Genomic DNA, 25,754 nt, shown 5'->3' on the forward strand with positions numbered 1-25,754 from the left:
CACACACTACAGAAGGGAACTCAGCAAGAGTGGCTAAGCAAACTGCCACTGACAGGGCGGCAGCAGGGCAGGACTCCATAACCTGTGCCCTCCACGTTGACAAATTAACTCACAAATACATTTTATTGTCCTTAAGACATTCCTAAATAAAGTTGGGGTTTTTTTTGTTTGGTTGGTTTTTTTTGTTGCTGTTTTGTTTTTTGAGACAGGGTCTCTCTATGTCACACTGGCTGTCCAGAAATTTGCTATATAGAATAGACGGGCCTTGAACTCAGAGACCCACCTGCCTCTGAATACCAAGTGCTGGGATTAAAGACAGAGGTCATCACACCCAGTCAGTAAAGATAACTTTTATTAAATTTCTTTACGGCATGTGTGAAAAGGGAATGTTTATATGAGGGGGCACACACAGTCACAACACTCATTTGCATGTGTGTGTGTGTAAGTCAAAGGACAACATTCCTCCAAAGAAGGTACATAAGTGGGAAATGAGTACATCGTTAGTTACTGGTGAACTGGAGACTGTTCACACCAGTGGGATGCTAACTAAGAGGGCAGGTGAGGTGCGGAGAGCCTGGGCCCTCACGCTGCTTGCGGGGACAGAGTGATGCAGCAGCGCGAGGAAACAGCAGACAGCTGTCCCCGGGGAAGGCTCCGGCTTCAACCCCAGCAACAAATATATAAATAAACAATAGATTTAAAAATGTGTTATATTCATGTATATGTCACATATAAAGAATATATTTGACAATTAAAGAAGAGCTGAACAATTAGTGTTGTAACATGGATGAACAGTAAAAAAAAAAAAGCAAAATTCTTTAATAAGAGAAGTCAGTCACAAAGACTGTATATTATTTGAGTCTATGTAAAAGGAAATTTCCAGAACAGGTAGATTTACTGAGACAGAAAATAGAGAAGTAGTAACCCAGGGCATGGATGAGATGTGGGATGTGGAGGCTGAGGGGTAAGAGTTATCTTTTGGAGGCTGTGAATATGCTCTACATTTGAGAATGAATTTATGAACATACTAAAAGCCACTGAACTGCATACTTTACTAGGTGATTACTGTATATGTACCTCAAAGAGTTGTCAAATATTCTATTTTAGGGGGATGTTTTCATAATTATTAACAAGAGTGTGGGTCTAACAGCTTCAGTGTGTCCTCAGCGCTGAGTCGGGGGACAGGGGGACTCACCCTCTCTATCGATGAGAGCTGCTGCTGAAGTCCGTCACATCTGTTGTTTGCTTCTTCAAAAAGATTCTTATACTTTTCTATTTGAGACTGCTGTGAAGTAATTGTTCGCTGCTGTCTCACACAGTCTTCTTCAAAGTTTTTCACCTTGGACTTTAAATCCTGAATTTCATCCTCCTACAATAAGACATTATCAATTATGTAAAAAATACACAAGATCTGACACCAAAACATATAACTGAAAACAGATGGCCTCAGATGGCCTTTGATGGGTCATTTACACCAATTCCTGAGAGTAAAGCCTGCTGATACTCACTGTCAGAAATGGAGATCAGATATTTTATACTGAATAGCTTATTATCTGGCAAGTCTAAAATAGTAAATTCTGACTCCCGTCTGGCCACCAGCTCCATGCCTCCCTGCGGAACTGAGGGCTGGCATGGGTCCCTGGGCTAGTGGAGCAGGTCTGCTAGCTGAGTTGCGGCGGCGGCGTCTGGCAGCGACAAATGAGAGAAGGTCTATGTGGCAGGGGAAAGGCCCAGGGGAAATGGAATCCAAAGAGGGACAAGGAGAAAAAAAAAACTCAACATGGAAAATTATCATCAGGAAAAGGCGGAAAAGGAAGAAATGCCGCAAGATGCTAAGAAAAGGGAGCAGCCTGTGGTCCTGCCCTGGAACTAGCTCTTGTAGACCAGGCTGGCCTTGAACTCACAGAGATCCACCTGCCTCTGCCTCCCGAGTGCGGGGATTAAAGGCATGTGCCATCACCGCCCAGCTTGGTCCTGTGTTTTGAAGCAGGAGAATACTCTGCCTTGAGGAAGTGGCAGGTGGTTCCCTGTTAGGCAGCCCATTGTGCACTATAGATGGGACCTGAAGCATAGGGTTGGAGCCCCAGGTAAGGATGAGAGAGGAGAACAGGGAAAGGCTTGGGGAGGATGTGAGACAGCTCATGGAGAAGTTGAGGGAAAGGCAGCTGAGCCATGTCTGCGGGAAGTTAGCACTAGCCCCCCTCACCATGACCATCATGATGAGTTTGCTTTATGCCCTGAATCCTGGTTTTCTCTGAAGATAATACGGGTACCCCTGCTTCCAAAACTTAATGTTTGTGATGTACTGTTGTAAAATTTTTGATGTTACTTATTCCTCATGGGTCTCCACTTAATGCCAGCTTCTAATTGAAACTTGTGTTTTTGATTCAGTCTTAAATTTTTTTCTTGTTAGCAGAATTTATCTAATGTATGGAAAGAATCTCATTATATATTGTGTAGTTAATAAAGCAGATTTAAAAAGCAAAACAAAATAGTAAAGTCTAATGTTAACAATTTTGATACATTCTTAAGCTTTGTGGTAATTCATCATTTCAGAATAAAGTTTGGTATTTATATTTAATTTTTAAATCTGATTATTTAACTGTGGATTGAAATCTAAAAGCATAATTAAAACTGTCCCTCTGTCTTCGGTAGAGCACGCGAAAGGCCATTCCTGCTTACCTTCTTATTGCATTCACACACAACGCTGTCCAGTTCCTCCTGCATCACATGGAGTTTGGCCTTTAGAAATCTGATCTGAGCCTCTGTGGAGTCAAATTGTTACATGACTGCTTTTTTTTCCCCCCAAGTCTAAGATATTATCAACTGGGCGACAGATCATACATTATGAGTAAAATATAGTCACAGTAGACAATCTAACAGGAGACCGTGGTAGAAACACTATAAACATTAAACATTTCCCAGGTCAGACAACAGAAAAGAACAGCGACAGGTCTCACACAGACCATGGAGAGTCAGTAAAGACAGAGGAACAAGGACAAAAACCCTTCTTCCTAAGAACCACACCTAAAAACTGCTGCTTGTATACGTTTATAGACTGCACTCACACCTACCACAGTGATCCAAAAGATATCTACTAGAATTTATAGTGGTCTCAAGCTAATAAATGCCCAAGAATTTGACAGGAACAAGCAGACCCTCTCTAGCAAAAAATAAAGCTTCAGATCTTATGATCTGTGCTTCCAAACTGACTCCAGATCATTCTATCCCACCCACAACCCAGCAAGTAAGCATCTGGAGTACAGGAATATTCTCCCTGGGACAAGACGCCCAGGCAAGCAGCTGAGGAGGGAAGATATGGAGACAGTGAGTGGCCGCAGGAAGGAGCACTGTTCATGGTAAAGTCTGCAGCTGCTCCTGAATTTCTGCATCTCTGGCCTGTAACAGGGCAGTGGGTGACTGAGTCCAGGAACAAGCATCTGCCCAGCATGTCCTGGAAGGTAGCTGACAACCAACTTCCTGATTCACTTACTGTCCTTCCCTCTAATGATCCCAGAGGGTTGATTAGGTCAATAAATGCTACAAATGCATAAATGAATTGCTTTCCTCTGTGGCTGACTAGGGTGTAGCTCAATCATCATTATACACAACCTGTTAGGATTCTTCAGAGAAGCAGAATTTCAGAGATAAACTTTATGATCATCTGTAGGGAACACTCAGAACTAAAAAGAAGAAAATAAGATGGAGGCACTCCTACTAATCATCGTGACAATCAGAGCATGCTGATGGCAGAAGCAAGCACCTGAGTGTAAGTAGCAAAGCCCTGGGAGCAGGCGATTCACAGCAATCAGAAGCAGGGGTTAAAATGTCTGCAAGGAGAAGACAAGTCACAGAAGGACCAGGCAGCTCAACAGTGGCTGGTCTCCAATGTACCCCACTGCACATAGACTACAGTGCTAGCAATAAGGGACTATTTCCGTGACATTGGTGATCGCTGACTGACTGGCACCCTGTCTGAATGGCTAAGCACAACTGAAGCATGCCTTTCTGGACTCTGGTCTCTACTGAGCTCAAGCAACAGAGCTTTGAAGAATCATCTGCCTCAGAGCTAGCACCCACTCCCTGATCTTCCTCCACCAGTGGATGCAGTCACGGTGGTTTGTTGTGCACTGGGCTATAAGACCTGAAACCTATTTCATGCTACTACTGCCACTGTCTGAGTGAATCCCATCTCCAGACACCAGCAGCATCACTTAGAGCTAGGTAGTTAAGATTCATTTGCTGTGAGTTTTCTGCCCCTCCCCACTTTTAATGTGTGAACAATAAACTGTGTATGTGAAAAGTACACACTGTCAGCCTCTTGTGATGCATACATTGTGTTCAAGACATCATTTAACCAACTCTGATTCTCAAATGGAGAAACTGCTATCACAGAGGAGTTAGGTAGCCAGACTGGAGTCACAGCTGACTACACTGCACACCCAAATTCATTATACAGCCAAATGACAGCTCACAGTAACTATGCTCACACATTCCAATTGTTCTGGTTTTTTGTTCCAACAGCACAGGTGGCTCCTCATAATTTCAGTAATTTTAGAGACATTGCTGCTAACAAATACAATTCTTTTAGATGATTAAAACAGTTTTTTTTCTAGTTACATGCAGAGTATAAGTTAACCAGGAAAAATTATATTCATAAAAACTCATTTCATTACTTATCTGTTGCTTTATCAATTCATTTACCCTTTTCAATGTATTGATTTAACATATAAGAAACAGAATATAATAAAAATAAATAAAAGGAACTCAAACTTTATTCAGTGATAAACTATGGGACATTTTAATTTCAGTTGAAATAAACTCAAAGCAATACTATAGTCATGACTTTTTATAATATAAAATATCAAACAGAGATGAAAGTAGAGGCAAAAGCCGGGCAGTGGTGGCACATGCCTTTAATTCCAGTGCTCAGGAGGTAGAGACAGTCAGATCTCTGAGTTTGAGGCCAGCCTGATCTACAGAGTAAGTTCCAGGACAGGCTCCAAAGCTACAGAGATACCCTGTCTGAAAAAAAAAAAAGAAAAAGAAAAAGAAAAGAAAGAGGAAAAGAAAAAGAAAAAGAAAAAAGAAAAGAAAGGAAAAAAGAAAGAAAGAAAAAGAAAGAAAGTAGAGGCAAGTTCAGTGAACTCAAACCACCACCCTTGGTCAACAAGTATTTGGCCAATTTAAATTTACCTAGAATCTTCCTTCCATTCACTACATCTCTCTAGATTATTATCTAGACACAAATCAATATTCATAATAAAAATTTAAAGAAATAGCTCTCCCAAATCTCTGAGTATCTGTAATGCTAAAAGAAAACCTACCTGTCCCAATGTCCTTACTGACCCCACAAAGAATGTCATCATCGGTGTGCCCTGGCGAGCTGTCCTCTTCCAGTTGCCCTTCAATTCTGCTAATTGTCTTGGCAAGGGAGAAGTCTGAGAAATCGTCTGGGATGGCCACATCATTGGCAGTCTGCACACTGGGGTATTTCAGCTTAACACTAAGAAGCAAAACATGCACACACACGTGAGCAGAAACGGGATGGTGGGGGAGGGGATGGAGATTTGCCCAAAAACAAAGCAGATAAACCTGCTATAAAACTGAACTTAAGATGAAATCTACAATGGAACGTTTAAGGACTTTGCTCTAGAGTCTCAGTAGCCATCAGTCTTTACGAGAAGAAGTCCAGGACTACCGGTCAGATCCGGGCTACAGTTTTCATTCTGCCTGCTGCTGGAGAACTGCCCAAGGTAATGAATGTCCTGACACTGAAAACTGGGAAGAATTCATCTCTTAAGAAAGAATTACCAGGTCCTCAATGCCATCAAACTCAACATTTATTTTCCATGTAGGGAAACAAGAATCAAAATTGACCAAAATACCAGGTTTAACTTTTTAACATTAACGTTGAGGAAGAATTAGGGAATAAAACTCACTTCCAAAGGCACAGTGGCCTGAATCAGGGCAAACACATTGAATGTCACCAATACTGTGATTCGGAAAGCTCGGCTTACTTTTAACACGAAGGCAAATGCTTCTGAATTCTTGTAATAACCACCTTTTATTTAAACAGTGACTGTGAAGCCTGGACCAGGAAATTCTGTAGTGATACATGCAATTTAGCTGATGGTCTCTTCAGGCTCTTTTTATTAATTTTATCTTCTATCCCTTCAATTCTATTTTTTTCCCTTTTAAGCAATTAAAATACACAATAGTTAGAAAAGATTTACCCATTAATAGAATATAATTACCAGCTTGTGTAGGTCATAGACATAAAGATTAAATAACTTACTGGCTATTACAACCAAAGTCTTTTCCTTTTAATAAAAAAAAAAATTCACCGGATAGTGGCGCATTCCTTTAATTCCAGCACTCGGAAGGCAGAGGCAGGTGGATCTCAGCGAGTTCAAGGTCAGCCTGACCTACAAAGCAATTTCCAGCACAGCCAGGACTGTTATGCAGAGAAACTCTGTCTCAAAAAAAAACAAAACAAAACAAAAATTCATAAGCCCGAGCAGAATGTAAATAATAACTATGACATAACCTAATTTATATCTTATCAAACCACTCCAATCTCACAAACACAATAATGTATGGCATTCTGTCGAGCAGTCGAAAGGTAGAAAACAATTTGATCTATTTACAAGAACCTAACCCAGGCCCCAGGGGCTAGAAAGATTAATATTTAAGAGCACTTGTTCTTGCAGAGGACCTAAGTTTGGTTCCCAGCATCTACATGGCAGCTCACAACCACCTGTAACTCCGTGACTCCAGTTCTGAGGACTCGGACCCCCTTTTCTGGTCTGGAAGGGCACATGCACACAGGTAGCATAGAGTCACACAAACACATACATGCATATTTTTTTTAATATTTAGACAAAATAAAACCCAGATTTCAGCCCCAGTTCCAATAATGTCTCATTAAAAACAACAGTAAAATTTATGGAAAGGTAGTGATTTTGTTTTAGAGAACACAAAATGTTTATTAACTGCTGTAAACAGTTCTGAGTGCAATTGTTTTAAATTACCGAGTATGATGGGATACATGGGATACAGTGGCTTTATACTGGAGATTTTTTTAAAAAAAAAAATCAAGAGAAACAGAAAGTTTATAACTAAGAATGCTGATACTGTGGACTGTAAAACTAAGGAGAGTCATGTTTGCAAACTATATTTACCTTGAATTTGTTTTTCTTTCTTTTTCTGCAGAGTGGAGTCTGTTTTGAACCTTGTTTACAGGACCAGTGTTTTTGGTCTTTGGCTAGAGAAAAAAAATTGAAACTACCAATTAATTAAGAATTTAATCATTTCTTCTTTTTACAACATTTTTTCCCTGTGCATTGTTGTTTCTGTGTGAGATCCCCTGGAACTGGAGTTACAGACAGTTGTGAGCTGCCATGTGAGTGCTGGGAATTGAACCCAGGTCCTCTGGAAGAGCAGCCAGTGCTCTTAACCACTGAGTCTAATCATTTCTAACAACAGAAATTTTGCTTGGTTTAATTTTGTTTTTTGGTTTTTATGTGTATGAGTATTTTGCCTACATGCATGTCTGTGCACCACATGCATACCTGGTACCCTGGAGGCTAGAGAAGGGCATCAAATACCTTGAGACTGGAGTTACAGACGCTGGGAATTACACTTGGCTATTCTAGACAAGCAGCCAGAGCTCTTAAACACTGAGCCATTTCTCCAATCCCAACAATTTTGTAACATATGGAACTGTTATTTTGCTACAAATAAGAATTGGCATTTTTAAATAATTAATTCAATTGCATTTTCAGGAATCCCAGAACTGTGCAGAAAACACCTAAAAATCACCTGGACTAAGGGAATCAGGAATATAGAACATGAATCCCAAAGATGAATGTTTATTCAGTCAGCTAGTGAATGTTTAAATCAGGATGTTCTGATTCACAGAATTCAGTTTTCCTCATTAGCCAGCCATGTGCCAAGCAGCCCTTTCCTGGCCTTGAGGTTTGCAGTTCCCTTGATTAGAGGAGCTTTGTGGATGGAAACTTAGAGATCTCAGGGTGCCCAGTTTGCAAAAGAATGATCTCCATCCTATGCTTTTTAGATGAGGACCTGTTAGGGTTTCTGTTGCTGAAGAGACACCGTGACCACTGCATCCTTATAAAGAAAGCATTTAACTGGGATGGCTCGTTTAGTTTCAGAGTCAGTTCATCATCAGCATGGTGGAGATGGCAGCACACAGGCAGATGTGGTGCTGGAGCTGAGAGTGCTACATCTTATGGGCAACAGGAAGTCAAATGAGAGCTACAGCGAGAGAAGCTTGAGTAAGAGACCTCAGAGCCCACCCCACAGTGACACACTTCCTAACAGTGCCACTGCCGTTGGGGCCATTTTCTTTCAGACTACCACAGGACTTATCTCACTTTACGGGATATTGGTTCACAGAGAAGTGAGGAGCCTAATTCTATAGAGTCATTCCTTCAGAACTTTGTTCACTATCCTCCAAATATTCAGTGGGATTAGAGGGCAGAAGTTATTCAAGATCTTTTATAAACAATGCTGAATGAGCATATCACATCTGAGTTTTACATTCTATCTATAGAGTCATACTCTTTCCCTAATTTTTTTTTAAAACAAAAAACAATCCTAGGGGCCAGGCAGATGGCTAATAAGATAAAAATGCTTGCTGCCAAGTATGGGGAGTTCAATTCCCAGAGTCTATATGGTGGATGGGAGAACTGACCCCCCACAAGTTGTCCTCTGACTTTCATATGCACGCTGTGGCACAAATAATTTTTTTTATTAATTAAAGTCCCAAAAGTTTGATTTCATACCTTGGTTTCTGACCATGGATGAGCCATCCCTTCAGATGACAACAGATCTCTACAAAGCAAAAGTAATCACTACATTAAAATAGATGCTATTAAGCTGAGACACCATGAAAGTCAACAGTAATTATATTCTAAAGAGGAAATATTGTTCTAATTCCAATTAGTCATACATTAACTTGATACATGAATTATAAAGTTGATTTCCACATAAGTTATATCTAGACATAATGTATATATTTAATAAGTTTATATGCACAAAGAATTATATTTCACTTTGATTCTAGTTCCTAGACATTAATTTACTTTGAATGAAGGCCATTAAAAAATGCTTAGGTTTAAATATTTCACTACAGAGAAGGTATAGCAGTATTTTTTTTAGGAAAATGTAGTACAAATTTTTATTAGTATAAATCATACTGATGATTGATGATGACTGGCTACACAGAGAACTATCAAATTCTTTATTGATTCTTTAGAAATTTCACATCATGCACCCAATCCTGTTCACTTCCCTGTCTCTCCACATCTGCCTGTCACGCCTGCAGCATCCCACCACCAAAAGACACCCCCAAAATTAATTAAAAACAAAACAAAACCCACCTCACTCCTCCATCTTTCTTACCTCTTCAACACCTTTTTATTCCTCCTAGTGGCACTGGAAACTGCAATGTTTCACACAGTAGACCCTCCTGCCCAATCAGCCCTTCCCGCAAGTGTTCATTGCAATGAGTCATTGGTCTGGTTCAAAGCCTCTGGCACACCATCATCACTGGACCCTCACTGAAACTCCTCTCAGATATCCTGCTGTTGCCTTGAGTCATGGAGATTCTGTAGCTATCATCATATAGGACCTCATGCACTCCAGAAGGTCATGGGTAGGTAAGATGTTAGATGAGCCAACCCAAGACCCAGGATGTTGGCCTGCGTGATCTATGCATTTCTTAAAGGAATCAGAGCTTGTAAGATGGCTCAGCATGTAAATGCACAAAGCCTGACCATTTGAGTTTGAGCCCATAGGACCCACATAGTAGAAGACTAATTCCAACAGGTTGTCCTCTAACCTCCATATATGCATGGTGACGCACATGAGCATACACACACATACACACACGCTAAATAATAACAAAACAAATAACCCTTGCATCACTTTCACTTGTAAGCATGTTCAACATCACCATTCTAATGTACTTGAACACTTGGTCAGGATCTGTCTTGTAAAAGTATGAACTCATGAAAGTTGGGTCCAACCTGCCTTTCCTATTGTGTAATGCTATGAATCTGACATAGCAATTCACACATAAATTTTTTAAAGTGACAAAAGTAAATAGACATTGAATGAGTGAATGGATAAATTAAAATCCATCTTATTTCCTGAACCTTGTATCTTAAGTTTACAAAGTATGACTGTACTTTAAAACGAGGCATATCTGTAGGTGTATGCATACACTGGCTCATCAACAGGCTGGATCTACTCATGCCCACTCTCTACAACAGCAGAATTGAGTGGTTGTGATGGGGACTATCTAAGCCCACAAATTCTAAAACATTTGCTATCTGCCCCTTTCCATAGAAAGTTCCTGCCACTGATTCACTATCTGAAGCATCTATATTAGTATCATGGATGATACTGTGTTATTGTCTATTGCTACTATAGAGAGAATGCCAACATATTCCCGAGGAATGACTGCTCACTGTAGAGGACACAAAACAAAATGACTTTCTGTCAGATGTCACCTTTTTGCCTGGCCATCTGCAGGTTTTTTGCTATTTAACTTGAAGGCATATTTAGATCCTATCTACTAGAAAAATCTCCGTGAAAGAAAAGTAACTTTGAAAATATCTTAATTTATGGAAAATAACCTTTTCACACATGATATAAAAATGTTTCCAAGGGGGCTGGAGAGATGGCTCAGAGGTTAAGAGCATTGCCTGCTCTTCCAAAGGTCCTGAGTTCAATTCCCAGCAACCACATGGTGGCTCACAACCATCTGTAATGGGGTCTGGTGCCCTCTTGTGGCCTGCAGGCATACACACAGACAGAATATTGTATACATAATAAATAAATAAATATTAAAAAAAATGTTTCCAAGATTCAACGTAAGTATCTTGAACTGTCCTTATTTCAAGCTAAAGCCTGCCATTTCATTAGCCCTTAGCATGTTCCCTGAACTTTTCATTTCCTTCCACCCACCACCCACCTCTCCCACATGCATGTATACAGCTAAAAGTATCTACCAGGGGCTGGAGAGAAGGTTCAGCAGCTTAGAGCACTAGACCAGAGTTCAGTTCTTAGCACCCAAGCTGGAAAGCTCTTAACACCCTGCAGCCCTAGCAGGGGACCTGATGCCTCTGTCCTCCACAGGCAGTGACATGCATAGATACCCACACTCACACACATAATCAAAAATAATACACATCAAAATGAAGAACTTTTAAAAAATGTCTGCCAGCTGCCCATCACCATGAGGTGTGCACGCCACTTCTCCTGGTGCACTCCCACGCAAGAAACACTGCAGCACAACGTTCTGACTCATGTTAAACTTCATGAATGGTTTGTCTGAAGTGTGACTGAGATGATCTGGGCAGTAAACTCGCTTTCAGCACACTAGAGGATTTGGATGTTATACTAAAGGAAACTAAGTTCTAGTTTCCTTACTGTCTTTCTGACAGAGTAACCACAGATCTGAAGAGCTATCATTGAATACACTGCTTGAGTCTTAAAAACATTACTACTGTTCCAACAAGAAATGGATGGTCTCTTTATAGACTTATCTCTCATCTTTAAGAATCCCAATAAATCAAATGTCATGTTTCATATGATAAAAGCCACCTGTTGAAACAGCTACATTAAGAAAATATTCCAGAAGCCGGGTGGTGGTGGCACAGACCTTTAATTCCAGCAGTTGGTAGGCAGAGGCAGGTGGATCTCTATGTTCAAGGCCAGCCTGGTCTACTGAGTGAGTTCCAGGACAGTCAGGGCTACACAGAGAAACACTGTCTTGAAAAGAAAAAGAAAAAGAAAATATTCCAGGTTTGACAAGATATCTTACAAGGTAAAGGCACATGCTGTTAAGCCTGATGCCTGGAGTTCAATCCCTGGGGCTCACACAGTGGAGGGAGAGCACCAAGTGCCACCGATTGTCATCTGACTTCCACACTGTATGCATGTGTGCACACAGAGATGTGGGCACACAGAGACACAAACAAAAAAAGTAAGTGTTAAAAAATCCACTTGTACCAGTTAAACAGAGGTCTCATCACCACTTTGGACATGAGAAAAACTCAGTAAAAGAAAATCAGCAGGTTCATTTTTACACTTTTAAAATCAGTCTTCGGCTTACTTCATTAGGAACTAAGGATTAGCTGCCAGTACCGCATCTCAATTCTTTCATTTAATGGATAAAAGCCAGGCCCAATCTTATCTGTAATCCAACCTTTGGAATTTGGGTAGCTATTAAGTATCCTTTTTTTAATCAACCATCAGATAGAATCACATATGATGCAGATAAGTGATTTACCATTATATGAACATATGCACATAGCAAATAATGAAACAAAATATACTTTTATTGATTTACTAGAAAGAAAAACTCAAAGTAACAGGTAGTGACAGTCCTCTAACAGCCCATGCCTTTAAGCTTCTTTTGAGAATTCAGTTGTTTTGAGAGTTACACAGTGTAATTCCAGTCACATCCAGATTCTCTCTTCCTTGGTTCCAGAGAGTACCACACACCACTGCATCCAGAGTTCTTTCTTCACTGTAGAAAGCATGTTCTTCACTATACAGAGGATCCCGGTCACAATAGCTGTGTTGCAGTGTGTTGCAGTGTGATGGAAGTGTACCAACAGTTAGTAATGTATACCTCACAGTGATAGGCAGCTAGCAGATGTTTTGAAAAAGATCTTTATTTTGATATTTATTATTTTTAATTGTGTATGTGTGGGGGTGGGTACGGGTATGTGAGTGTTACTGCCCCTGAAGGCTAGAGGCATGACTTTTTTTGAAGCTGGAGTTGCAGGTGTTGTGAGACAAGCCATGTGGGGGCTGAGGTGGGAACCAGGGTCCTCTGCAAGAGCTGTTAACAGAAAAGTGTTAGCTGCTTGAGAGAAGAGTGCCTGGCACCCTCTGGATGTTGAAGAACAAGCTTCATAAAGAACTGTAGACTTGGTTGTGGAGTGTGGTGCTCATTGGAAACAAGAAGAGAATCCCACTGAACAGAAACTGTGGGTATGATGTGGGATTTCCCTCTGTATGCTATGTTGTTGACCTGTTGATAGGGCAGAACTTAGGTAGGTAGGGAAAACTAAACAGAATGCTGGGAGAAAGGAGACAGAGTCACAGAGATGCCAGATAACCTCCACCAGAGGGAGATGTGATCACCCTATTGGAGTCAGAGAGAAGCCATGGAGACTCTGCCAGAGACATGCTGAAATTTTGCTGGTAAACCACTGCCATGTGACAATACTAGATTAATGGAGATGGGTTAAATTAATAAGTATGAGTTAGCCAATAAGAAGCTAGAGCTAATGGGCCAAGCAGTGATTCAACTAATACAGTTTCTGTGTGATTATTTCGGCGCTAAGCAGCTGGGACGAACAAGCAGCCTCCACCAACAAACTGGCATACCAGCGTGGTGGATTTAGGTGGACTAAATCCACATAAAACCTGAGAGGGCTTGAAAAGGAATTCTAGACACTAAAAAAACAAAGTTTAGTTGCATTTATTTTCCCGAATGGGCTTTGCTTGCTGGTGGCACACTGTGGCTCCTTTAAGAGGTTTTCCTGATTCAGCGGTAGCAAGAAAAAAAAAGCAGCAGTTTTGAAATGCTGGCTTTCTGTGCTGTGCTGCTGGCGCGAACTCTGACTCTTTCTAGAGATCTGGCTATGGAGCACTTGAATGGGGTTTGTGGGCCTGGGGGCTTGTATACCCACTTGGGAAAGTAGCTGAGACCATGCCAGTAGCTCAGCATCCCACTCCCCTGCCTGGGCAGGCAGTAGGATCAGGACTGCAAGGACTGCACAGGCAGGAGGACATGGCAGATTCCTGCTGCCATACACAGAGATTTTTCCAGGCTGCACAATGCTCTGCATGGCATATTTAGCTCTTACTCAGAAAAAAAGGATTTATGTGCTGCATGCTCATTCTCAGAGTTAAAGTGCTGAGCACAGTACCTACCTGGTGACCCCAGAGCTGGCAGTAATGGTACCCCCACCACTTTGAAAGTAGAGAGAGGTGGAGCCAGCATCCAGAGCTGCTGCAACCAAGCTGCTTACCATTTTAAAAGCTCTTCAAGACAGTAAAGTATTTCAGATACACAATAGGACAGATTCAGTCATAAAAGATCTCTAAATGAGTTACAGTGCTGGATAAATATACATAGGCTAGAGAGAAAAAGAAGAATATAGATAGTCATAAAAAGAAGCAAATGGTTTCAAAAAAGAGGTAAAGTCTTTAAAGAGACAAAGTACAGATAGTCATAGATTAAAGGAATAAAGATAATGAAATAAATATTAAAAAGTAATAGAGAAAGAACAATAAGCCATGTAACAATGGAAAATTCACAGAGAGTCTGGATTGTGTATACTATTGTGTTTTCTTTGAATTTTTTGACTGTGAAGGAGCTAAGTACAGAGAGGCATTTCATTGTATGGACTGCTAAGCTAAACCAGCATGTATATTTTAAAGGCGTCTTGATTTCAAAATATGGAACTAAGGATATGTTGCTTTGGAAAAGAGGTTCTTCTTTTCTTTCCACAGAGGATGAGAACCTGTGGATTGCTTCCAGACTGATATGGTTTGATGGACCAAGATCCCCTGAAAGGTTGTCTTGAACACACCTAAAAAATTACTCCACCCAATAAACAGCAGGAAGAAGTTTGGACAGAACTATACCCATATTCCCAATATTGTCTATAAATGTTTCTTTATATTTAAAAGGGGATATACTATAAAGATTTTCATCAGTATGGATCTTGGTTTATTGATGCAAATTTAAGGTCAATCTTGTTATATTTATTCTCTTGATTAAGGTATTGTGATTGTGTAGTTCATTTAAAATGTAATGTATATTTTGGAGATCAGGCCTTTATCTGATGAGGGGTTGGTGAAGATCTTCTCCCAGTCAGAAGGTAGCCTTTTTATCTTACTGACGGTGTCCTTTGCTTTACAGAAGTTTCTCAGTTTCAGGAGGTCCCATTTATTCATTGATTCTCTGATTGTCTGTGCTACTGGGGTTCTGCTTAGGAAGTGGTCTCCTGTGTCCATGTCTTGTAGACTACTTCCCACTTTCTCTTCTATCAGGTTCAAAGTGGTCAGATTAATGTTGAGGTCTTTAATCCATTTGGACTTGATTTTTGTGCATGGTGATAGATATGGATCTACTTTCATTCTTCTACAGGCTGACATCCAGTTATGCCAGCACCATTTGTTAAAGATGCTTTCCTTCTTCCATTGAATACCTTTAGCCCCCTTGTCGAAAATCAAGTGTTCATAGGTTTGTGGGTTAATATCTGGTTCTTCTATTCGATTCCATAGGTCGACTTCTCTGTTCTTATGCCAGTACCAAGTTATTTTCAATACTGTAGCTGTGTAATAGAGTTTGAAGTCAGGGATGGTTATACCTCCAGAAGTTCCTTTATTATATAAGATTGTTTTGGCTATCCTGGGTTGGAGACTGGAAATAGACAAGAGTGCCAGAACCTTCATCTGGCGATGGATGGAGATAGAGACAGAGACCCACATTGGAACACTGGACTTAACTCCCTAGGTCCAAACGAGAAGCAGAAGGAAAGAGAACGTGAGCAAAGAAGGCAAGACCAGAGGGAACCTTCATCTGACGATGGACGGCGATACAGATGGAGACCCACATTGGAGCACCGGACTGAGCCCCCCAAGGTCCAAATGAGGAGCAGAAGGAGGAAGAACATGAAAAAGGAAATCAGGACCGCGAGGGGTGCGATCACCCACTGATACAAGGGGACTGATCTAATGAGAGTTCACCAAGGCCAGTTGGACTGGGACTGAACAAGCACGTGATCCAACCAGATTCTCTGAATGTGGCCGGATTCTCTGAATGTGGCTGGCCTGGAGTCTTTCTGAAAAGCCATTGACAATGACACTGGGACTTGTTTCCTCTGCATATACTGGATTTTTGGGATCCAGTCTGTTTGGATACTCACCTTCCTGGACCTGGAGGGAGGGGGAAGGAACTTGAACTTCCCACAGGGCAGGAAACCCTGACTGCTCTTAGGGATGGAGAGGGAGGAGAAGAGGAAGTGGGGGGAGTGGGAGGGTGTTGGGAGGAGGGGCAGAAATGGAAACTTTTATAATTTAATAAACTTTGAAAAAAAATAAAATGTAATGTATAATTGAGAAATATAGGTAAATAGAGAGTCATCTATAATAGTCAAGCTTGTATTCATGTTAGTTAGATTTTCTATCTAGATATATTTCAGATATATTTCTAGATAGATTATTCTTCAAATCTTTCAGAGACCTTCATAATATGGCATTTAAAATGTTTTAAGAACTTAGGACTTTTCATGACAGTGAGACACATCTTCTCCTGGCAGCACCAATCTACTTTGAGAGGAAGATGGGCATCAAAGAGGCTCCTTACGGAGTTGGTTAGCCATTTGGGCAAGAAACTGCTCTTGCCTGGACTTCTTGATTAACTTGACATGCAGGACCCACAGAGAAATGACTGTTGAACTTGCCTAGAAATGAGACAATCCTTCAGGGTTCCTGCTTCATGAAAGAATAGAGTCTGCTAGACATTCTGCAGGAATCAGAAGAAAGTGACTGACAAACTTCCAATATAGGTGGAACTATCTTTGAAATTTCCTGCTTCATGGAAAAGTCTGTGGATGCTATAGGCCTGTAGGCTGAAGATGGATGCCCTAACAATACAAAAGAACTTTGAATGACTGTCCAGGTAGCAAGATGTCTCTGTCAATTCTAGAGTTTTGGAAGTTTTACAATGTACCTGTTTACTTAGGTAATATTATATCCTTCTGGAGTCTTTGATGGAGTTGAAAAATTTATAGTTGTAATTATAGTTTTCCTCAGATATAAGAGATAAAGTAGATATAAATATTGCAACTGTAATTCTTGCTTGATACCTGTTTTGTTACATGTAATTTTATTATGTTAAAGTTAAAACCTTTTAACTTAAACAGAAAAGGGGAGATGATGTGGAATTTCCCTCTGTATGCTGTGAATACCATTGGTTAATAAAGAAACTGTCTTGGCCTGTTGATAGGGCAGAACTTAGGTAGGCAGGGAAAACTAAATGTAATGCTGGGAGACAGGAGACAGAGTCAGAGAAGCCATGTAGCCCTGCCTGAGATGGACACTGGAACTTTAGCTGGTAAGCCACAGCCACGTGGCAATACACAGATTAATAGAAATGGGTTAAATTAATATATATGAGTTAGCCACTAAGAAGCTAGAGCTATAAGAAGCTAGAGCTAATGGGCCAAGCAGTGATTTAATTAATACAGTTTCTGTGTGATTATTTCAGGGATAAGTGGCCAGGACGAACAAGCAGCCTCCACCTACAGGTGTGGCTAGAATTTTGTTTTGTAATGCTTGAAACAGCTGTTGAGTTCTCAGAAGACAAAGCCATAGAATGGGCTGTTTGGGGCCATCACTGCCTCTGCTTCAGTAAAACAATTTTACTCACATAGAACCCATACTTTTGTTAAATGTATTACTAATATTTTATGGTTGCCTAATTTCTTGATTTGCCAAAAATGTACAAGAAGTCTAAAAATGTATCTGTATTAATTTCTCACCACCCAGCCTTCACACAGCTCTAAAAGACAGGCAGTAGAGTGTATAAAAAAGACTTTAGAAATCTTTCACATGGCTGTGGGGTGAACCCCAGGGAAACTACTCTGTTTGACCTTTGCCCAGCACTAACCTTTCCTAAGCTACAGTTTTTAAATGAAGACAATACTGTCTATTTTCAAATAATACCTGGAGAATTACATGAGATAAAACAGGTAAAACCTTGCCTTGTGTCTGACTAGGAAAGCCCCAATTATAATTTTACATATTATACTCTTCCCTGAATTATACTTTAACATTTTCAAAAAAATCTTTATACATTGACGTTTTACAAGGATTACTGAACAGAAACCATGTTTGAGAACTGAAGTCACATACCTTGTACTGGAACCATCTTCCTCTTTGCATGAGGTAATTTTTGTTGAAAAAAGCCTAGCTCGTACTTCTTGCTGATCTCTCTGGTTAGACAGGATAAGTTGTGAATATTCAAGACATCACCCATGACGTCCAGTTTAACACCTCTCTAAAAGCTCATCATTTCAGAGCTGTCCCGGGTCGCCACAACATCAGAAAAGCTACACAGTAACAAATAAATACTGACTATGCTTTTGCTTCTCTTTTGCTCATGTATAAGAAAATTACTTCAAAGATAAAAATATGAGAGTGTTAAGGTCCCCTTAATCTTCACACACACCCGGCCCCGCAGTCTATGTGAAGCAGCGATAGTAAAGGCTTCAGTGAGGAGCCATTAAAGAAGAGAAGGGGAAATGCAAATTGAAGATGGCAAAAGTACATTCCACTCGCTTCTGGGGGAAGAAAGGTGTCTTCCCCCTTCAAAACCCCCTCAGTTTTTATTCTGTTCTTCCTGGTGTGGAAATAAAGGTTCTCTTTAGGGAACTCCTTAAGCACATACAAAATGCACCTCTCATTCTACCATGACATGCTGTCCTTCTGAACAAAGATTTTCCTTCTTTTCAGATACTGGCAAAACTGTAAAATGAAATTAAATATTTCCAGTAAAATACTTAATTATAAACACAACTAGAAGTTCTGCAACTATTAGATATTAAGTGAAATGTTATAGATGCTACATTTCTTAATTCTCAACTGATAAATAATTATGGATTTATATGAAGCATCAAAATAAAATATTAAGTGAAGAAATGTCTCAGTGAAGAATTAATGGCACCTACTACTCTCGCAGAGAACCCATGTTTGGTTGCCAGCACCCATGTCAGGAAGATCACAGTCAATAACCTGTAACTCCAGATCCAGGGGATCTGACATCTCTGGTCTCTGTGAGTCTCATGTACACACAGACATAGACACAGACACAGACATACACACACACACAAAATAAAAACAAATCATGAAAAATAATATGATATTATTAGAATTTCTTTCCTGCCTCCATCAGCTCCATTTTGGGGAGCAATGGGATTAAAGAAAGAATGAGTGAGGTCAGGACAAGAGCTGTGAAGTCTGAGGCAGTTTCCTGACTCCTCTGGGAAGGCTGTATGCTAGCATTGGGAACACTGGTGCTGAGGGAGCAATGCTTGAAGAACGGATGCCCAATCTGATACCAGAACGGAGGCTGATATTTAGATACATGGGCTGGTGAGATGACCTTACATTTTTCCCGGGTATGTAATCTAGCCCTAAGAAGCTCAGTTATATGTAGAAAACAGCTTAGTATTGCATTATTTAGGCACTGTTACTTTCAACTCTACTAAATTTTCGGTGCTAACTTACTACATAGAAAATCTCAAAAAATGACTGACATTGATGTTCTTATTGATTACATGATTGGAGCACCTAAACAGAAACAACTTTTATCACACACATTAGAACTACACCTATGCACACACATTCAAGTTTAGCTTGTCACTCACTAAGTTGATCATTGATGCTTTGGATATGTTTATTTATTTATTTAATGCTTTGGGTATTTTTATACTCATGTTATGAATTAAATTTAAAGTTAAAAAATTAGCACTTACATGGAAAAATTGTACATCTACTTACTATTGCTTCATCAGCTTGTCTAACCAGATCAGCAGTTTTTGCCTCCAATTCTGCATTTAAACGCCTAAAAGCAGAAAATAAAACTTGACAAATAATAACAAAATTCTAACAAAATAAAAGTAATTAAATTTTGGCAATTACATTATAATCAATGTTTGCCAAAGCACACACAACATTTTTAGTTGAAAATGAACAGAGCTATTAGAACTCCCTGCCTCTTCCTACCTCTAGTAGGAAGGTAAGCACTGCCCTGGTTTTCCATGGCTCCTTACTCATATCTTCCATGAAGTAAGTCATCTAACAGTAAACTAGGCAAGAGCAAAGAGCTCCAGGATTATCCTACTTATGGAGAACACAAGTTCCAACCGTGCATCCTTAGACAGGTGGGTCCTGTCTCCTGCTGACTAGAGTGGCCAGGGTCAGGGAGGCCTGCCTGGGCTGGGTGTTAGTCTGTGGGGAGCCAGCTCACAACTCAGTCATGCACTCGGTACCAATACCACCAGAAATATGGGATTTATTTGGTCTCCATTAGCAAAAAGCATGACTATTTCTTGATCCAATTAAATAAGAATGATTTTAAGGGAAATGTTTTAAAAGGAAGAAGTTCACTATCATCATTCAATCTTTTTACTTTTAGTATTTCCTTCCAATCATCACCTGCAGCATACACACAGAAGTCTGTATGCTCCCAGAAGCAGGAAAGAAATACAGTTACCTCCACATGGTCAGCATCTTAGCTGGCTTCACAACAGCCGAGGGAGCAGTTAGCCTAGTGCACTAAACTCTAGTCCTGTCTGTTTCCCTTGTAAAGATTCACACCACGATACACATCTTTCTCTCCCATTTCCAAACCATACTGGCTTTTCTGAAGTTCTATCAAAGAGTTGTCAAGGAGGCTTACTGAGGGATTTCCCCCACTTTGGTACATGATTCAGAAATAACATGAACACCTACTTCCCTACCCTAATGAGGACTGGGTGGAGGAGGGTAAGGACAGACAGCACCACATACTTTCTTAAAATGGCCTTACCTTTAAGAAAAACTTTCATTATTTTAAGATTACTTGGTTAAGAGAAATCTAAGAAATATATTATTATATTTAAAGTAACAAATTTTTCTTAAAAAAAATCAGGACTACTTAAATTGAAACTTCAAATTAATGCAGGTCAACCAGGAGTATTAAGCCTAGTTTTCTCCTCTAAATCCATTAAAATGAGAAATAAAATATGACTACAGAAATAATCAGTAAACTCGAACTCAGGAGAAATGCCCTAGTACTAAGAATGACTCGAAATTCTGAGTGAGAGCCACAAAGAGAAAAAGAAACCAAAAGAGCCTCGCAGCTAGAAGTGGATGCACACGTGAGTCATGAACTACCAAACACAGGCTGCAAAAACCCCTCTCACGGCCTCTGGTAAGAGACCAGTGCTGAGGTGGAGAGACCACCTTGTAATCCAAATACATGGAGGAAGGGTCCACATTCATCTCATCCAGAATGGTTCAGAGACACTACGCCATCTTTCATAGTGTAGCAGGTAAGCTAAGCTGATAGAGGGAAATTCAAAGCCAAGTTACAGGGATATTTGCTCATCTAGAATATAAGGACTCTAAAAACAAACCCCGCTGAAGACGACTTTGAAAGAATAACAAATCACATAAGAGAACAGGAAGGCACAAAAATGGAAAGGAGAGATTTACACTATAAGAACAATAAAAATTTTTAATCAGAATTCTAATTTGAAAGAGGAGGAAAGAGCAAGAACAGAGATAGTTATGGTCTGAAAATGAACTGTTTGCCACACTTCCCCAGCTAGTGGGGCTGCTTTGGGGAGTGTAGTTTATAGAGGCAGGCCACTGGGAGGGGGTCTTTGAGGCTTACGGTCCAGCACCACTTTCTGCCGGAACTCTCTGTTTCTTGATCCTCCAAAATGACCTGTCTGCCATAAACTCCTCTGCCACATACATCAGACCTGAGTTACATTGTGGAGAAAATATTTTGATACATATTTTTAAAGTTATATTTAGTGAAATCAGGGCAAATTTATAAAGCCTGATTTAAAAGGAACCTACCCAAACCCTGGAGCAAACCTCAGAGATAATGAATTATTAAAAGTGAGCTCCTCAAAATCACGGCTGCGCTGTGGCGGCTCATGTTCGCTTTTGTGCTCCACCTTGTGTCGTCATAGACTGGGAAAGGGGGATGCAGAGAAAACAAAACCAGAAAAAAACTACCACAGCTAGCAGATGGTCTCATCCAGAAATCCATGAGGCTCTACAGCATGTGTTGAGCAGTGCTGAAGATATGCATTTTGTTGTTGCACTAGTAACAAATGAGTTTAAGAGCTTTAGATTTTAACAGCTGTTGCTGGGTGGTGGTTATCTCTGTCAGTTCAGGGCCAGCCTGGTCTACAGAGCTAGTTACAGGACAGCCAGGGCTACAACAAAGAAATCTGGTCTCGAAAAACAAAACAAAGAAACAAAAAAGATGTTAAAAATATACTTTATTTAATAAGGGTACATTCAAATGGCAAATAATGCAGACATCATCTCTACCCTGGTACCCTGGTGGAGTTTAGAGTTCAGTAGAGGAGGCAGAATATAAGAAAATAAACTATGGTGGTGCATGTCTTTAATCCCAGCACTCTGGAGGCAGAGGCAGAAGGATCTCTGTGAGTTCAGGGCCTGGTCTACATAGTGAGCTCCAGGACATCCAGGGTTATGTAGAGATAACCCTGTTTCAGATCTTTTTGTTTTGTTTTGTTTTGTTTTGTTTTAAAAAAATGTAAGCTATCAAGTGAGTTTATACGAACAGAATATGCTAATTGGGAAAAAAACATGAAACAACTAGGGATCTGTTTAGCATGGTCAAAGTCCCCTCTGGGCTTTACAGTCTAAAGGCAGGTATGATTTCCCTCAAGAACAGACAGGGTTGGAAAGAAAGACCCATGTCCCTTGTGACTGGAGAAGTGCAACCTGTATATGTGAGCGAGAGGCAGAAAGCTAAATAAAAGAAGCCAGAGCTGTCAAAGCATTGCATGTGCAACAACAGCAAAATGCAATTTTAAGCAGTGCAACGAAAAAGACAAACTGAAAATGAAAAGGGTTCCTCGGGCTGCTGCATGCAACCTGAGGAAGGGGGTGGGGTGAGGGTGGGGGCAGAGATAACTGCCAAAGAACAAGGCAACGAAGGGAAATCATTCTTTCTCCTTCCACTGTAGCCAGGACTTAATTGATTTAGAAAACAAGCCTCTAAGAAATTTGCACAAAGTTAACTCTAGTAATCTGAGAATTCTCAAAATCTTCTACTCTGGGCCGGGCACTAGTGGCACACGCCTTTAATACAAGCACTGGTCGGGGGAGAAAGGAGAGACGGACACGAGATGGGATGGAATGACAGAGGCAGGTGGATCTTTGTGAGTTCGAGGCCAGCCTGGTCTACAAAGCGAGTTATAGGACAGCTTGGGCTGTTACACAGAGAAACCCTGTGTAGGGAAAAAAAGAAGGGGGGGAGGGAGGGAGGGAGGGAGGGAGGGAGGGAAGGAAGGAAGGAAGGAAGGAAGGAAGGAAGGAAGGAAGGAAGGAAGGAAGAAATCTACTCTGGGAACTCCACTCTTGGTGGCGATTTGTGTGTTCCAAGGCACTTCCAAGTGAACCCTTCTGATGCCCAACACAGTTTTTGTACATTTTTGCCCTTACAAGTATCTTCTCAGATAGCTACGGCGAAATAGCTACGGCTAAAAGCGGATGGGGAGTGGGAGGAGGCCCCCAGATACAGACACTCTACAGAAAAGGTACCCCAGTAACCTCCCTAGGGCATGAGGGACGCTCACTTGTACTCTTGCTCCCGGGCGAGGAGGTCCTGTCCAGCTGCAAGTTGCCCGCGCGACTGAGTACCTGCAGCACCGCATCTCTGCAGACAGAATTGCAGAGCTCAAATTCAAGGGAGTCTGGGGTCGGTCCCGCCTGCCCGCCCGCAGCCCAGCCACCAGTCAGGAGCCTGGGGCTGAACTCACCGGCACTCCCACACTTCGCCCCGCCATCTTTCTAAACCGATGCGGTTACCGTGGTAACAACATATCTTCGCGCGAGAGTTCTCGGGTCTCGGGCAGCCTCCCGCCAGAAGGCAAGGTCCTTTCTGTCTTCACCTAGAACAGCGCCTGCGTGGGCTTTGACCAGCAGGCTCCAGGGTACCCACCTAGACTCGCGGTATAACCTGTCCTCGGCCTTGAGGTGAGGTTTCAGACCTCACCACGCAGAGACAGCAAGCACGCATAAGCCTCTATCGGAGGTGTTTCTCCAGCCCAGTAGGGCAATCCGAGTCACGGTAGTTTTTGTTATAATGGATTTTTTCAGTACATTTCTACAGTTCTGGTTGCTAAGATTATTCATGCCACGGCTGAGAGCTCAGGCTGTCAGTATCAGCGCAAGTTTGTGTCCAGACATACCATCCATGATCTAAACTACTTCCTCTGCAAGGCGGGACTAAGAATAATGTTAATATCAATGCGTAATAGAGAAGTAAATGAGCTCATGCATAGGATCCTGCCTGAAACACAAGTCAGCAATTCCGATTGTTTGGGGAATAAAACTGAAAACCCAGAAATAAGCCTTTCCATTTATAGTCACCTGGTCTAAGGATGCCAAGGTCATTCAAGGACAGAAAAGTGTTCGGCAATAATGGAAGGCAACTGCCTGTCCACACGCAAAAGAATAACTCCGGCCAGTATTTCACACTAGATAGAAAAAGGAATTCAAAATCATAGCTAAATGAAAAACTGTATATAACCACCATGTGTCTGAGTTGTCAAGACTGAATTAACAGAGTTTTTGCTATGCCCCCAGAAAGATAAGCAACAAAAGAAAAATAAACTAGACATCACCAAAAGAAAATACCATAAAACAAAAACCCAAACCACAGTAGAACATTTAGAAATTTTATCTGACATATGCCCATGTAAAGAACTATAGGAATGCAAAAAGGAAAAAAAAACACAAAGGGCTTTTTATAGGTGTTTAGCCAAACAAATAACTAAAATATATAAAAAAGATACTCGGTAGTGTTGGTCTTCAGGTAAAGGGAAACCAAAACTACAATGAGACGCCCTCTCATGCCCACTAGGGCCACTGTAATAAAAAGGAGACAGGAACAAATGAGGGAATATATGGAGATATTTGAGCCTTATACTGATAATGGTGGTGTAAAGATTATACAGTAGCTGGGTAACCCAAGCAGTCTGCCAATTCCCTTTTATGCAGTTATCCCACAATCTAGCAACGTACACCTATATGTGCTGGTTATGATGAAACACACACCCCGCTCCCCCCACCCCCACCCCCCGCCACTGCCATAGGCTCACTATTTGAATGCCTGGTCCCTAGTGGAAGCTGTTTGGGGGATGTTAGGAACCTTCATGAAGTGTGCCCTTACTTGAGGAAGTGTGTTATTGGGGGTAGGCTTTGAGAGTTCCTAGCCTCACCATACTTCCAGTCCCTTGTCTGGACTTCATGTTTGCAGTTCAAGATGTGATCTCTCAGCTTCCTGCTCTGGCTGTCATGCCCCCTGCCATCAAAGCTTCTCTTTCTGGACCCATTAGTCAAAGTAAACTCTTTCTTCCAAAAGCTGTTTTGGTCATGGTATTTTCTCACAGCAACTAGCTACAAAGATAGCTAGTGCAATATGCGTATACCAAATAATAATAATAAGAAATAATAATAAAAACTACTCCAAAATTATATACAGAAGTGTATAGAAACACTATTTGATAGCCAAAAAGGGAAAAATACCCAAATTATCATAAATTGATGAACAGATAAATGAAAAACATCTATTTGTATAATGGAATATTATAACAAAATGAACAAAATATCTGATTCCTGTTACAATATAGAGGAACCTTGACATTAAGCTAAGTGAAAGAAACTATTTTTTAAAAAATCACACCATATCATGTAATTCCATTTACAAAAGATCACAAATGTGTGGCTTCATCCCAATGTAACAATATGACTATAAAGTGGCCAGAACAGCCAAATCCATAGAGAGTGAAAGTAGATTAGTGGCTGCCTAGGGCTGGCAGATGACAAATGGGTTGAAGGGTTTTGTAGAATAAAAAAAAAAAGCTTAAATATAT

The 25,754-nt window shown here is 40.7% G+C and overlaps 1 protein-coding gene across 1 annotated transcript in view; it reads right to left on the reverse strand.

The window, feature by feature from the left end:
- The window catches only part of Tex9 (testis expressed 9), a 42,501-nt gene extending 18,754 nt beyond the window's left edge, over nucleotides 1-23,747 (reverse strand). The window contains exons 1-9 of the mRNA XM_048423734.3: nucleotides 23,637-23,747; nucleotides 23,454-23,533; nucleotides 19,624-19,687; nucleotides 17,977-18,056; nucleotides 8,811-8,859; nucleotides 7,185-7,267; nucleotides 5,328-5,506; nucleotides 2,683-2,765; nucleotides 1,196-1,369 (exon numbers count right to left, since the gene is read on the reverse strand). Of these exons, the coding sequence (XP_048279691.1) occupies nucleotides 1,196-1,369; nucleotides 2,683-2,765; nucleotides 5,328-5,506; nucleotides 7,185-7,267; nucleotides 8,811-8,859; nucleotides 17,977-18,056; nucleotides 19,624-19,687; nucleotides 23,454-23,533; nucleotides 23,637-23,663 (819 nt within the window). The 5' untranslated portion in view covers nucleotides 23,664-23,747. The remainder of the gene's footprint in view (nucleotides 1-1,195; nucleotides 1,370-2,682; nucleotides 2,766-5,327; nucleotides 5,507-7,184; nucleotides 7,268-8,810; nucleotides 8,860-17,976; nucleotides 18,057-19,623; nucleotides 19,688-23,453; nucleotides 23,534-23,636) is intronic.
- Between the last annotated feature and the right edge of the window lie 2,007 nt (nucleotides 23,748-25,754).

This window comes from Myodes glareolus, chromosome 4, assembly GCF_982192425.1.
Source record: "Myodes glareolus chromosome 4, mMyoGla1.1, whole genome shotgun sequence".
NCBI lineage: Eukaryota > Metazoa > Chordata > Mammalia > Rodentia > Cricetidae > Myodes > Myodes glareolus.